Genomic DNA, 13,434 nt, shown 5'->3' with positions numbered 1-13,434 from the left:
TCATTTACAAAAATATATAGAACTACACAATGCATTACTGTTTTTAAGCTTTGCTTAAAATACTCGAGCACGAGCATTTAATAACCTTTTGCGATACCTAAGATTAAAACCACATTTTGTTTGCACCAAAAAAGTATTGAGGTTCAATCCCTGATTCTTCTTCTGTGACTCCAGAGGAAGCTGCATGTCATCTGATAAACTGCCTCGTCTCCTCGTCACTGTGTCACTCAGTCACACAGTAGCTAAGTTGCATTGTGTGAAATGTAGGCACCAGGATTTGAAAAGCAGTCCTCTGGTCCAGCCATTACCCACAAAGCAACTTAGCAAGTGAGTGACATCCCTTGAGCCAATTTATCAGATTACATGCAGCTTCCTTTAGAGCCACAAAAGACCCAAAACTACTATTTCACATATGCAGTAATATTCAAACACTGTAAATACGCTTCAGTGTTTAACACTAGTGGAGCTGCCCTTAAACTAAATAAATAATATTTAAAACAAAATTACAAAAAATTAAGCAGGATGGCAACTTTCTCAAATCATGGCCTTGATGAGTACCATGTTATTATTACTGATAGAAATGCTGGCCAACACAACAAAAATAAGACAGAGGTTATAATACAACTGAATAATCTTTAAACAATCAATGACAAAACTGATAACTTCTAATGCAAATCCTACCACAGTCCATCACAGCCACACAGACCTGTACTGAACAGTTCTTTTAAATGTATGCAGGTGTGTAGTATTGTGTAAGGCAGTACTGGCAGGTGGTACTCACAGACATGATGCGACTCGGTGTGTGTATCATGGACCTGGAACTGAAACCAAGGGTGTGGGCTAAGCTCTTCGTCTCAGGAAAGCTGTAGTCTAGACAAAGAGAAGAAAGAAAAAAAATGTTGTGTCATTGATCAAAATGCCACTGTGTTATCTTTACTGCACTCATGTATATTTTCTTAGCAGTAAAGCCTGTGTAGTCTGGATCAATAATATCGGAAAACTTTTTTGTAAGCGGATCCATGCGACTAAGGATTCATTGATCAATGTTTAATAAAGAGAAGGTTTGTGGGAGCCACAATCAGTTGGGTTGATACCAGCTGTATGGATCACTGTTAATAATGAACTTCACCATGTTTCAGACATTTTTTTATCTGACGTCTAGTCCAAGGCTTGTGTCAAAAGTGGTGTAACTTGCTCTTCAAACTCCTTATAGAATTCTGGAGGCACAGTCTCAAACTGCCAGCCTCTCTTGGAGACCCCTGATTTATGTTGTGTGTGTGTTAGAATGCTAACATTTGGTAATTAGCACTAAAGCTGGAGACGATTTGTTCCTTGCATCTTCAGGACACCTGCATAACCAATGTTTCAAACAAGGCAGGATAATGCAGAGCAGCCAAACGTGTTGTCAAAAACAAATATATCTCCTGCCTGAACAGAGTATCAATGGCATTAGTTGTTTAGCCCTCAATGAAGAATCAGGGAATCACTTCAGTCATTGCAATTCCAAGGTGGGACATAAATGTCTGTACCGATTCTGAGGCAATCCATCCACTAGTAACGAATTTCAATGCAGCAGTCAGTCAGAGGATTATTAGGATACACTGTCTGGAGAAACCATGGGTGTCTTAACAACACTGTATGACAATCAATCAGGTAGATATGAAGATATTTCAGTTTGGACAAAAGCAGCAGAACATCCTACTGATGAACATGGCTATCCATAGAGACCCCCTGAAGCACTTTGTCAAACAGTAATTGGGCAGAACCGCTGTAGCACAGATGGAAGTGATAAACATAACCATGACGACATGTGGATGAAGGAACCTTATACTGTATAGACTGAACACTATAACCACATGTATCAACACTCTCAGACTTTAGAGCACAGTAAACTGTTAAATATCATATAAGTGAGCTGCTGAGTTGAACATGGAGAGGAAGGGGGAGCGGAGCCTGTCCAAAATGCTTGAAGAAAAACAACACACACCATCAGACCAGCAGGACGGAAGGAAGGAGGGGGGGAGTGGTACTGGGAGGGGAGCTGGGCTGCATGCCTGAGCATTAGCATCACCCGGTCAGAGGTCAGGGAAGGTATGCTCATACAGGACCACCACACTGAGGAGAACACAGACAGCGTTTTAGGGACTTTAAGCAGTGAGGGTAGAGGGACAGTTAAACATTCCAGTTGGTTGCCGTGGTTGTGCAAAACGAATATCACTAAGCAACATTTAACTCTTTCCTCGGCTACTTCTATAACTAACTTTGGCATTCTGCCCTAGTAGACTGCTGGACTACAACGTCAGGAAGTATCGAGGTTAGCACGGATCTTCCCTGCCACCTTTGATTAAGGACGACTGGCTTCAAAAGCGATGCTATCTGGCAGATATATTCAGCAAACTGAACCAACTGAATGTGTCTGCAGGGCAAGGACAGCAGCATATTGAACCTGTATGACAAGGTGGGTGATTTCCTGAAGAAATCTGAAAACGCACATGTGCAGAGGGTGACTTAAGTCAATCATAAATTGACATTTGATCAACTTGATTGATGGTTTTAATTCACCAATCAAGAAACCCAGTTCTCTTGTCTGAAGTAGGAGGCTGTTGGATGTGCTGTCTCACTGTGGCGTACAGATGCAGTCTGACACGTCCACTCTAACACAGTTTTGGGAGTGTGTGAAGAAGGAGCACCCTGAGCTGGCTCACATATTTGTGTGAGGCCTCCTTTTATACAATGACTCTGATAAAAACAGAGCAGAGAAACAGAAACTGCCTGGAAAAGAGTGTGATCACTACAGTTGCCTCCCTGTCACCAAGAATGATACAGATCCTCAGTTAAGTTCAAGGCCATGTTTGTCGCTAAACTGTTAGTGCAACTAATCAAGACGGAGTTCAATGTGATGGATTCTAATTGTTTGAAATGGAGCATTTTTGTGGTTTTTTTCAGTTATAAGATTGTTGTCGATTAAATCAGTTACTGATGGTTCAGCGCTGTATTGTCTGAAAAATGTTTAAAAAAGAGATGATTTGAAAATGTTTGAAAATCGTTGGCAAAGCAAATATCTAGACGTTTCTATCAGGCTGTGTGTGAACAAATTCACACTCACATTCCATGAGAAATCAAGAACATGGGGGCGTTGCTATATAAAGTTTGAGCATGTTTTTAATCAACTCAAGTTTTATGACTGTAATTAAGCCCATCTCCCAAGATGAGACTGTTTTCTCTTTCGTTTCTGCAAAACAAGAAGCCTCTCAGTGATTTATGTCTGCAGCTCCCGTCTATCCAGCCAAGCTCCGATCTTTGCCACAAACTCTTTTTCAACTAAAGCTCCAATTTCTGTCCCATGAAATCCAAAAAGCAACCTTGGTCTCCAGCATTAGTCTGAAGTGAACTCGGTAATACCAGGGTTCCCACTCTTATCTAGAGATCATTTTTCAAGTTTTTTTCCGGGACATTTTCAGTGACGATCTAACTGGTACCAGATGATCAATGTTTTTCATTTCACCTGTTAGTCCCTTCAGTATTGTGGCTGATTGGTGCTGTTTTCAAGTTACCATGGAATTTGGAAGGGGGGAATATGTGACCTCGCCTTGGCACGAGACAAATGATAAACAGGTCACCAAAGCAAGGAAATCATTTCCTGGAGATGGCAACTTTACCAATATTTGCTGGTAACTGTTTTCTCAACTGTTAAATTTAATCAGACCTATTCAATTTCTCTGTTGTTTACTCCTCAAGTTTTACGGCCCAGTGAAAAATATCAGACACTCAGTATGACAGCAGGTCTTACGCCACTGACCAAAGTACAGAGCAGTCTAAAATAAACTCTGATAACATGCTGTGAAGAGGAGATTGGAAAGGAATGTTCAACACACGAGGTGGTCAATGAGCTCAGGAGGGGTGTTGAAACAGCTCACTGTTTTTTACATTACAAACGAAAGACTGGAGTCATCACCTCCTGTTCATCACACTCATCCCCAAAGCATCTCTTCTGACTGCACTAACTTCTGTCTAAGTTAGTCCGGTTGCGCCATCTGTGTCCTTTGTATTAATCCTCATTGTGGCTGCACTGCATCTACGTCATGCTGACTTCAGAACACACTGTGCGAAAAACCCTTTTGGCTCATTTGATCCCATTCAACTTTTAATGTCAAACAAAACAGATTTAAGCCACAATAGGGAATGAGTTAATAGAGGTGAAATGTGTGATAATTGTCCAGATGTAAGGAATGAAACATGGTATGGACCAAACTAATGTCACGTCATCAGGATTTGATTTCAATAGTTTTTTGAGGGAAAATGAAAATTCTGATTCTAAAATAATAATGTCCATTAATCTGGAATCATATTGCATTCACAGTATCTGTCAAATAATCACAATATGATTTTATTTTTCAATCATATCGTGCAACCCTAGTTTGGAGTGTTGTTTGTGAACGTCCCCAGTAATTAAAGTTGCGTGTCTGCAAGATGGAATACGCACTATGTCTTTGTGTATGTGTGGTTAGAAAGCATGTATATATCTGTGGCCCGAGGGGCGCTTTAAACAAAGCCACACCTACAGTTCATGTATGTATATGGCTTTTCAAGCAAAAACACATTCTAATTTCCCCGTGACTTCACTTCTGTACTGCATATACTGTATTCTTGAAACTCTTGAAACTTGAAATTTGACACAGTGAATCAAGTCTCAAACGCCTTCACATCCATCATGGACCTTCCAGTGAGCTCGTCAGACGTCCTGCTCTACATCTATTCCATCCAGATCTGCAGCTGCCCTTCACCCCTTCACCACCCCAAGTGCGTTGGCTCCATTGCGTTGGTGTTCCTGTACAGCTCATGGCATCACAACCCCCTTAAAACATGACATCACAAGCATCTCTTTCAATTTAGTCACTCCTGATTGAATTTTCAGTTATGTGTTTTGTTGTTAATGAGTTTAAACAAGCTAGTATTGTAATCTAACACCAAAAAACATCTTTATACAGTATTAGTAATGAAATGATATTGTTATTTTGCAAAACAGGGAATTCAGTCTGATGAAATGTGATCTCAAGATGTAGAGTTCGTCATTAATGACACACAGCTCATATGCAGCCTTCAGCCGACATCCTGACTCCCTCATGGGTCGAACTGGAATCCTGTTCTCTTATCAGACAGAAGGAGGATACTTCTCCTTCCACTCCCATACTTTTCTTTTGAAAAGACTAACACAGGTCATGATCCGATTATCTGAACCTCGCAAGCTGACTGGCCACTATTATAAACATGCATGTGTCAAGACAAAGACCATGAGGTGTTCTGTGTTTAATACTCACTATTGGACTATTGGAATTAATAGAAAATAACTTGTTGTTCAACATGTGAACATGTTTAACTCTAAACTTTCCTGACTGGAACCTGTGATGTCATGACAGTTTCCATAGGAAGGAAAAAAACAGGAAATGACCAGGAAATAACACACTGGCAGGTTCTCACAGCAGACAGGTGTCTATCTGTGTATCATAGTAATAAATATATAATAATACACGTTGTTGAATATAATACATGCATAGTTTTTCTGTAAAAATCTGTAAAATGATAAGAATTAATGCCTTTTTAAAGTAGAGCTTCAACGTTTGGTCGATAAATCAATTAGTTCTTGACTATTAAACTAATCTCCAATATTATTTTTTTAGGAAATAAAAAAGTCAAAATTCATTTTTTTTCTTTTCTGCTTTCTTCTCCTCTCTGACAGTTAACTGGATATCTTCTGGATGTGGACAAAACAAGTCATTTGAGGGCGTCATCTTGAGCTTTGTGAAACACTGATCAACATCATTTTATAGACCAAACAATCAATGAACAATCAATTCATAGAGACAATAATCTACAGATAAATCAATTATAAAAATAATTGTTAGTTTGTAAAGCCTCAGAGAAATAGTAATACAATCCAGGAATAACAAGACTCTGGGCTCTATCTTACACTCGACGCAACGCAACGCACAGTGGAGCGTAAGTGTCATTGTGTCAAGTGGCAGCGCTCCTCCTCCTCCTCCTCCTCCTCCTCCTCCTCCTCCTCCTCAGTTTAATATCAGTGTATTTTTTCATATGCAGTCAAACAGAGTTGTTGATGGGACAGATGATCGTGTAACGGCGGGGCAGAGGGTCCAGCAGCTGGGGATCACATCCCTGTCCCTCAGTGAAGACAAGTGCTACTGTTTAATATGTGTCCTGGTGCACCTGGCTCTTAAAGGGAGATGACACTCGGATTGGTTTAATTTATGTTCCGCCCAAAACACACACATAACTAATTCAGAGTCTTAATACCACCTCTTTGTGCCGTGTGCTGCACTCTGCGCCCAGATTATCCACTGTTTCACCAGCAGAATGGACTTGGACACGCCCTAAACTCACCGGGGCGCTGCGCTTTAGACCAAGTGTTACAGACTGTCTAAATAAGGCCCTCTGTCTTACACCTTTATCAACCCTCTGAGGACTACAAGCATGTGCTTGTTAAGCTTTAACACAGGGATGCTACAGCTCTCTTAGTGCACCCCTGCCACGACATGTTACAGCTTTAATCAGAGTTAGAGTATGACCAACACAGTGCTGAACAGGGGGCTCTGTTTAGTTGATCACTGAGCCGAGTGAATGTAAGAGTCAGATTTCTGAAAATAATGACGAAATGGAATTTCAAAATTCCCCATCATCTGTTTCCTGCATGTTGTCTGTGTAACACATTTCCCATCTTGGTTGCATAACAGCTCAGGTTCACATCTGCTGTTTTGTGTTGAGATTCCAATGACCTTGACCATCAGAGTAATAGTGTGTTGACGTGTTGATGTGTTCCGGCTGGAATTTTGTTTTGTAATTTATGTGAACGCCCTCTGGACAAAATCATTATTGATGATTTGTCAAATTACCTTCATTCTGTCCAATTATGTCGACATCTTCACAAATTCAGGAGGTGCAGTTCTTACAAAGGAACGATACAAACCGAAGCAGCAGAAGCATTACATTTCCCAGAATGCAACTGGATAGCGTCTCTCTTCCATTACCTCAAAACATTTACCAAGCTCTGGATTTCTGCACATCCTCAATAAATAACATTAGTGATTCCTCCATAATTCAGTTTTCAGCAACTGACATGAGTAACAGGAATTGTTCAAGGGGCGTCAGGTGAACGTTTTTCAGCCGGGTCCCTTCTGCCAGCATGGCTTCTGCCTCTGGAGCAACACCAGGAGCCCCCTCTGGGTGCAAACGCTCTACAGTTGCACAAGGAAAATACTGCATAACTAAATCTGAGTTTAATGATTAATGAGGCTCAGCCGCCTCCAAGTGAACACGGCCGGACACCCGACTGGGATTGAACACAGGCTCCAGGACAAACGAATATCAGTTTGAAGACAAAATGATACAGTACAGAGTTGATTTACAGCGGCTCTGATCGGGACAAGGACAGTAGCTAAGATTAAGTATCAAAGTCCCAGCTGAAACTATGGAGGCTATCAGACTATCACCTCCTGCAGTATGAAGTGGTACGAGACAGGGCAGGTGCTAGTGTGCTAACTTCAGTAGACATACCTGCAGAACAGTAAATATAAGTCACTGACATAAGGTCAAGCTGCTGTTATTTTACACTCTGTTGATAACGTTAGTTCAGTTTTTGATTCTGGTCATATCTTACAAATTGCCCCCCAGTGACCGTCATGTACCTTGGTTTTGTTTCCTATTGGAAACTGTTACTTTAACATGGTTACATGAATTAATATCTTTATAAGAACAATACTCAATGTCACTTAGTCACAAACCAACAAGAACGGTCACGTTTAATATGTTAGCATTTGTCAGCCAATTGTTTTGGCTCTTCTGACCACAACTTTATGCTTCAGCCTCAGTTCCAGCAGCAGCAGACACCTGTGTTCACCACAGAGGCTCTAATAAACCCACTGCACACTACCTGGCCAGCACCAGACAGCACTCACACATAGTTTGCAACAACCTGGTGAATCATAGTGGAGCGTTTAAAGAGTCATTTTACTGGTAGAGACCAAAACAGAGTGAAAAGGAATTTTATAGTCATTATCATCAGGTTGATAGACAACTAAGTCAAGGCTAATGTCGCTGTGTGTCTGCTGGATGTGTGAGCAATTTCACCACAACATCTTTATCAGATGATAATGTGTCACTGTGTCTTCACAGCTTGTTGCAGCGCTACGTCTTCCTTCACTTCAGTGGAGCCCACTGTAGTTTCTTTTACTGTTCCACTGGCCATTTGCTTTTCTTGTCATATGTTGTGGTCGGTGATATAAAATCCCTATTCAATATCAAAATATTCTTTTTCATAGAGGTATGAAATATTTCACAGAAATCTGATTTTAAACTAACATGTTAAACCACCTGAGACAAACCTGTGATCTTCCTTAACATTTCTGTTTGTGTGTTTCATGATTAATAAGCAGGTGATGGTGTCATTAACAAGTTCAAAGCAATCTTATTTTGTTAACGGATGTGCTCACCTGTTGATCCGAGCACTGAGTCGTCCAGTCTGGGCAGGGAGGAGGACTTCTTCTTCTCAGCCAACCGCATCCGGACCTGCTCCCGGACCCTCCGTGCTTTAGCGACCGGGTCCGCAGACGGCCCGTCCGAGGGAACCACATAAGCGGTGCAGGAGGAGTTGGGCTGCAGGGCGGACAGAAAGCAGCCCTCCGCCACCGCCACACTCATCATCACAGCGGCAGATCAACACCTTCACCCGGGCAGAGAAACAGAAGGGCAGTGGACCGGACGGGCGCGGCTCCTGGACTGACTGGATCTGTTGAGTGTCCGCTACGAAATGGAGATCTGTCAGCAGTCCGACTGGATGTAGGCGGGACCTGCAGAGTTGGGACCCAAACCCACCTATGACTGACAGGACAGGACAGGATGCAACTAGAGCAACAGTGTGGAGACATAATGCGACCAAGTTTTATATATTATAACAGAAAGAGGGAATGACCTCATCTGGTAACTTATCCTGCATCATTAAAGGTTTTATGGTTATGTTTAGGCACTGACAGCACTTGGTTAAAGGGACAGTTCACCCAAATCAACAACCAGTTGTTTCAATTCAGCATTTCAAATTTTACTTTTTTATTTACTCACTTTGTTAACTATGTATAAAATTACTGACCAAGTCACTTGCTTTTTGGTGGATGGCCCATGATCTGCCATATAGGCCTATTTACCGTGACAAAGACTGTTGCAGAAGTGAATGTTGGGTAGCCAACAGGCAAGACTGATGAAAGTCAGACAACCGGTCTGATGACAGTGTTATTCTTCACCTGTGTGGTGATTCTTTATCATCTGTGATCACTGACATGTTCATGAAGATGTAATGTTGGCCTGAGGCTGGAGGTTGAACTGCTATAGTTTTTATATGTATGTATGTATGTATGACTTTGGTGACTCCCACTGGTGCAATCAACAATTACACAGTGGCAGACAATGCACCCTGATAATATTGTTAATGAGTTGTACTCATGCTGATTTTGTCAAACCACTTTTTTATCATAAAGAGTGATTATGTTAAAGATCATAAAGAGTGATTTGTATGGAACGCAAGAGCGACTGTGAATGCAATAATTTTTTAAAACACTGTTATCTCGTGATCACAAGTTAATGATTTGGTTATCTCACAATAATAAAGCTTGTTATCTCGTGATAAAGGGTTCATTTAGCTCATTATCTCTAGAAAACAAAAGGCAGGTTTCTTGAGATAACGAGATAATTCATCACAAGGAAAAGACTTTTGTTCTTTCCAGATAATTATGTAGAATCCAAATATGGGTGTCATTTGAACACACTTGATTTCAACCTTTAAGATGACTATCACAACTGTCTGGGAGGATTCATAACTCCTCAGACTCCTTAAATGATGATAGCTGATGTGAATTTTTTTTTATCTCTGACTGAAAGACTCAATGGTTTCAACTTTAATCAGTTGCTACAGTTGTCAAAAAAGACACCATCTTATTACAAAATAAGTAAGGAGGAAATGACCTTTTGTTTTGTCCTAATAACGGGTTGATTATCTTGTTATCTTGAGATAACGCGGCTCATTTTCGCAAGATAATTGAAGAATGAACTTGTGATCTCGAGAGTTACAGCATAAAAAATGCAAACGCAGCGTTTCTAGGCCTCCGTATATTTGATCTATATTCTCTTTGTTGTTAACATGTAAATGAGAACAATTGCATCTTCAGCTCCAATTTATTAAACCATGGTACCGATGGTCACAGAGTGGGGATAACGTTTATTAGCTGAGACTTGAGTAACCTGGTAACTATCAGTTACTACTCACGTCTGTCCAACTCTTGACCAGACAGGCTGTGATGCCACAGTTTAACTAGTCACTGAAGAAGTTTTAGCGGTTTCCATGGTGTTCAGGTGTTGCAGTGTGCACAGGAATATTTATGAAAACTGCCTAAAACACGAATGTTAATGCACAAAATTTTGCATGTGTATATGTACACAGAGTTTTTACTTGATCATAGAGGAAAATAAGAACAGCCCCAGGTTTGTTTTCAGCACTGAAGCCAGGCTGACAGAGAGTCATACCACACTTTTGTTACCTCAAGACTGGATTACTGTAATTCCCTTTTATCGGGCTGCCCCAATATGTCTGTAAAGACTCTCCAGCTGATCCAGAACGCTGCATGTGTACTTACAAGAAGTAATACTAGAGAACATGTTTCTCCCATATTAGCTTATCTGCAATGGCTTCCTGTAAAATCCAGAACAGAATTTAAAATCCTCCTCCTCACATACAGAACCCTTAATGGTCAGGCACCAGCATATCTTAAAGACCTACTAGTACCCTATTACCCCACTTGAACGCTGCACTCTCAGAATGCAGGGTTACTTGTGGTTCCTAGAGTCTCCAAAAGTAGAATGGGAGGCAGAGCCTTCAGTCATCGAGCTCCTCTCCTGTGGAACCATCTTCCAGTGTCAGTTCTGGAGGCAGACACCCTCTCTATGTTAAGAGTAGACTTAATACTTTCCTTTTTTGATGAATCCTATTGTAAGGGGCTGCACAGTCTTAGCTATGCTGCCATAGGTCTAGACTGCCGGGAGATTTCCCATGATGCAATGAGCCTCACTCTCTCTCTCTATCTGTACACATTGTCTCGTTAATACATGTTACTGACTTGGCTTCTTACCCGGAGTCTCTGTGCTCTCTAGTCTCTCTCTATGGATGGTGGTTGGCCCTGCTGCTGCAGTCCTGCTTGACTTCTAGTACCATTATCATCATGATGATGATGATTATTATTATACTTTTATTATTATTAATATTCATATCTCAATTAGTTAAGCTGTTATTACAGCCGTGGCTGCTGTAATCCCCCTCTACCTGTCTCTCCCACTGCCTCTCCCCCCTCTTGCCCTCTCTTTCTCACCCCCTCCCTCTCTCCCTCTCCCTCTCTCTCTCTCTCTCCCTCTCTCTCTCTCTCTTTCTCTCTCTCTCTCTCAACCCCACCGGTTGAGGCAGATGACTGCCCACCATTGAGTCCAGTTCTGCTAGGTTTCTGCCTGTTAAAAGGCAGTTTTTTCACACCACTGTCACCAAGTGCTTGCTCATGGAGGAAATGTTTGGTCTCTGTAAATAGATTAATCAAGGAGTATGGTTTAGATCTGCTCAATCTGGAAAGTGTCAAGAGATTACTTTTGTTGTGAATTAGCGCTATACAAATAAAGATTGATTGATTGATTGAAGTATTTGACCAGTCCAATGCATCACAGGTATCCATACCAAATTTCATGCCATTTATCTAATATTTGTCAACAATGGACCAACAGGAGAGACCAACATTGCCATGCTGCTAATATGACTGAAAATATTTTAGCCTGATGGTGGTGCAAGAGGAAACCTCACAGTGGGTCTAAAATGAAGAGAGGTGATCTTCATGTGAGCAAGCGTCTGGTCAGTGAATGAAGTCTGTTTGTAAATTATTCCTATTGTCATAAAAGACATCTGTCATCAACATTAGTAAACCAATCATGTCAAGTCTGTATGTTATGCAAGATCTTGAGAATAATCATCCTTATCCAAACCTAAAAGATTACTGGAACCAGCAAAAGGGACCAGGAGGAGGGTGGAGTCAGGTTCAGATGGTTATCAAGTTTAGTAACATGCTCAGCTGATGTGATGTTTCAGACAAACAGCTACAATGTGATGTCATCTCAAAACCCTCCCAAAGTTCACTGAGGTAATCGCATGGTAAATAAAAAGCTCATGAGAAGTGGAAATGTCCAATGGTTTGATGAAAATTTGTAAAAATTGTGCTTTGGTATTCACACCACTATCAAAACACCAAGCATGGGGATCTGTTTAGGAAGAATGCTGTTCACCCCTTGAATACACAAATACTAGTGAAGTTGGATAGTTATTCCCCATATCCCCCAATTTATTGTTCTTTTATCAATTTTTCAAATCAAGAGCATTGCGAAATAAGCACCGTTTTCCTGTAGATGGGGTGGTTGTTCAATGGCCCAGGAATGTGGAAATAACCTCATCACCTCAGGCTAACATGAGAAATACTTGGGGGAGATTATTGCAAACAGTGAGGGGAGCAGTAATGCACCAGGAGCAGAGAGGCTCAGGGAGGGATTCATGCAGCCTGTCTCAGAAACAATCCTGCCAGGAATGAGACCATGAGGCTTTCACACAAACCTACAGAGGAACCACTGACACTTAGACTGGGTGTGGATGTTATGAGGAGTGTGTCAGAGTGGCTTTTTTTAGTAACAGCACACACACAAACACACACACCCTCGCCATGACCTCTTACTTTAACCTCATGAACACATGAATGATTATTTTGTACTTTTTGGGTTAGTAACAGGCTATTCTTCTTGTACTTTTGAAGTCTGTGGCTGCCAGTGTTAGTCGAATTCATTTCTAAATTTTTTAAATTTTATTTAATTTTCCTTTTATAGAAAGCAGAACATTCTTGAACAATGGAAGGTATGAACCTCCTACCGAAAAATTTAAAATGGAGTTTTTTCACTTTCAAATTGGCAGAAAAGTGTAACCTAAGCCTGAAAATGAAATTGTGAACCTGATTTCTGAATTTTGTCGAATTTTATCTTGTTTTGATAAAAATTCAATCGTATCTGTCTTTTTCATGGTTATTTTCATTATGGCCGGTTTCATAATGGTTGACTTAGACAGGTTTTAGACAGGAGGCCTGGGAGAATCTTGCCATTCTGAAAACTGCAATTGTGTGCCTGGTAGAAGCTGTAGAAAAAAGACAAATACAAAAAGTGTTTGACATAGAAAAGTCAAATTTACATTCAATTTTATTATCATTAGAGCAGCATTATGCTTTGTGGCATTGAACATTGCCAGTTTGTCAGTTAAATATTTACTTTTGATTTTGCAAGTAATTAGACTTATTAGATGAGAAA

General features: G+C 40.8%; 1 protein-coding gene and 1 long non-coding RNA gene across 2 annotated transcripts in view; one reads left to right on the top strand and one right to left on the bottom strand.

Moving 5' to 3' along the window:
- The window catches only part of LOC311262588 (plakophilin-3-like), a 32,188-nt gene extending 22,703 nt beyond the window's left edge, over positions 1-9,485 (bottom strand). The window contains exons 1-2 of the mRNA XM_084362113.1: positions 8,505-9,485; positions 782-870 (exon numbers count right to left, since the gene is read on the bottom strand). Of these exons, the coding sequence (XP_084218239.1) occupies positions 782-870; positions 8,505-8,715 (300 nt within the window). The 5' untranslated portion in view covers positions 8,716-9,485. The remainder of the gene's footprint in view (positions 1-781; positions 871-8,504) is intronic.
- LOC311262605 lies at positions 2,237-6,235 on the top strand. The gene is made up of 3 exons (XR_014623279.1): positions 2,237-2,458; positions 4,680-4,800; positions 5,738-6,235. It is a non-coding gene; the product is annotated as an uncharacterized lncRNA (long non-coding RNA).
- Positions 9,486-13,434: the final 3,949 nt, after the last annotated feature.

This window comes from Pagrus pagrus (genome assembly GCF_965226575.1).
Source record: "Pagrus pagrus genome assembly, chromosome: 1".
Classification (NCBI taxonomy): domain Eukaryota; kingdom Metazoa; phylum Chordata; class Actinopteri; order Spariformes; family Sparidae; genus Pagrus; species Pagrus pagrus.
Note: the sequence above shows the minus strand (reverse complement) of the source record. Positions and strands in the feature narration are given on the sequence as shown.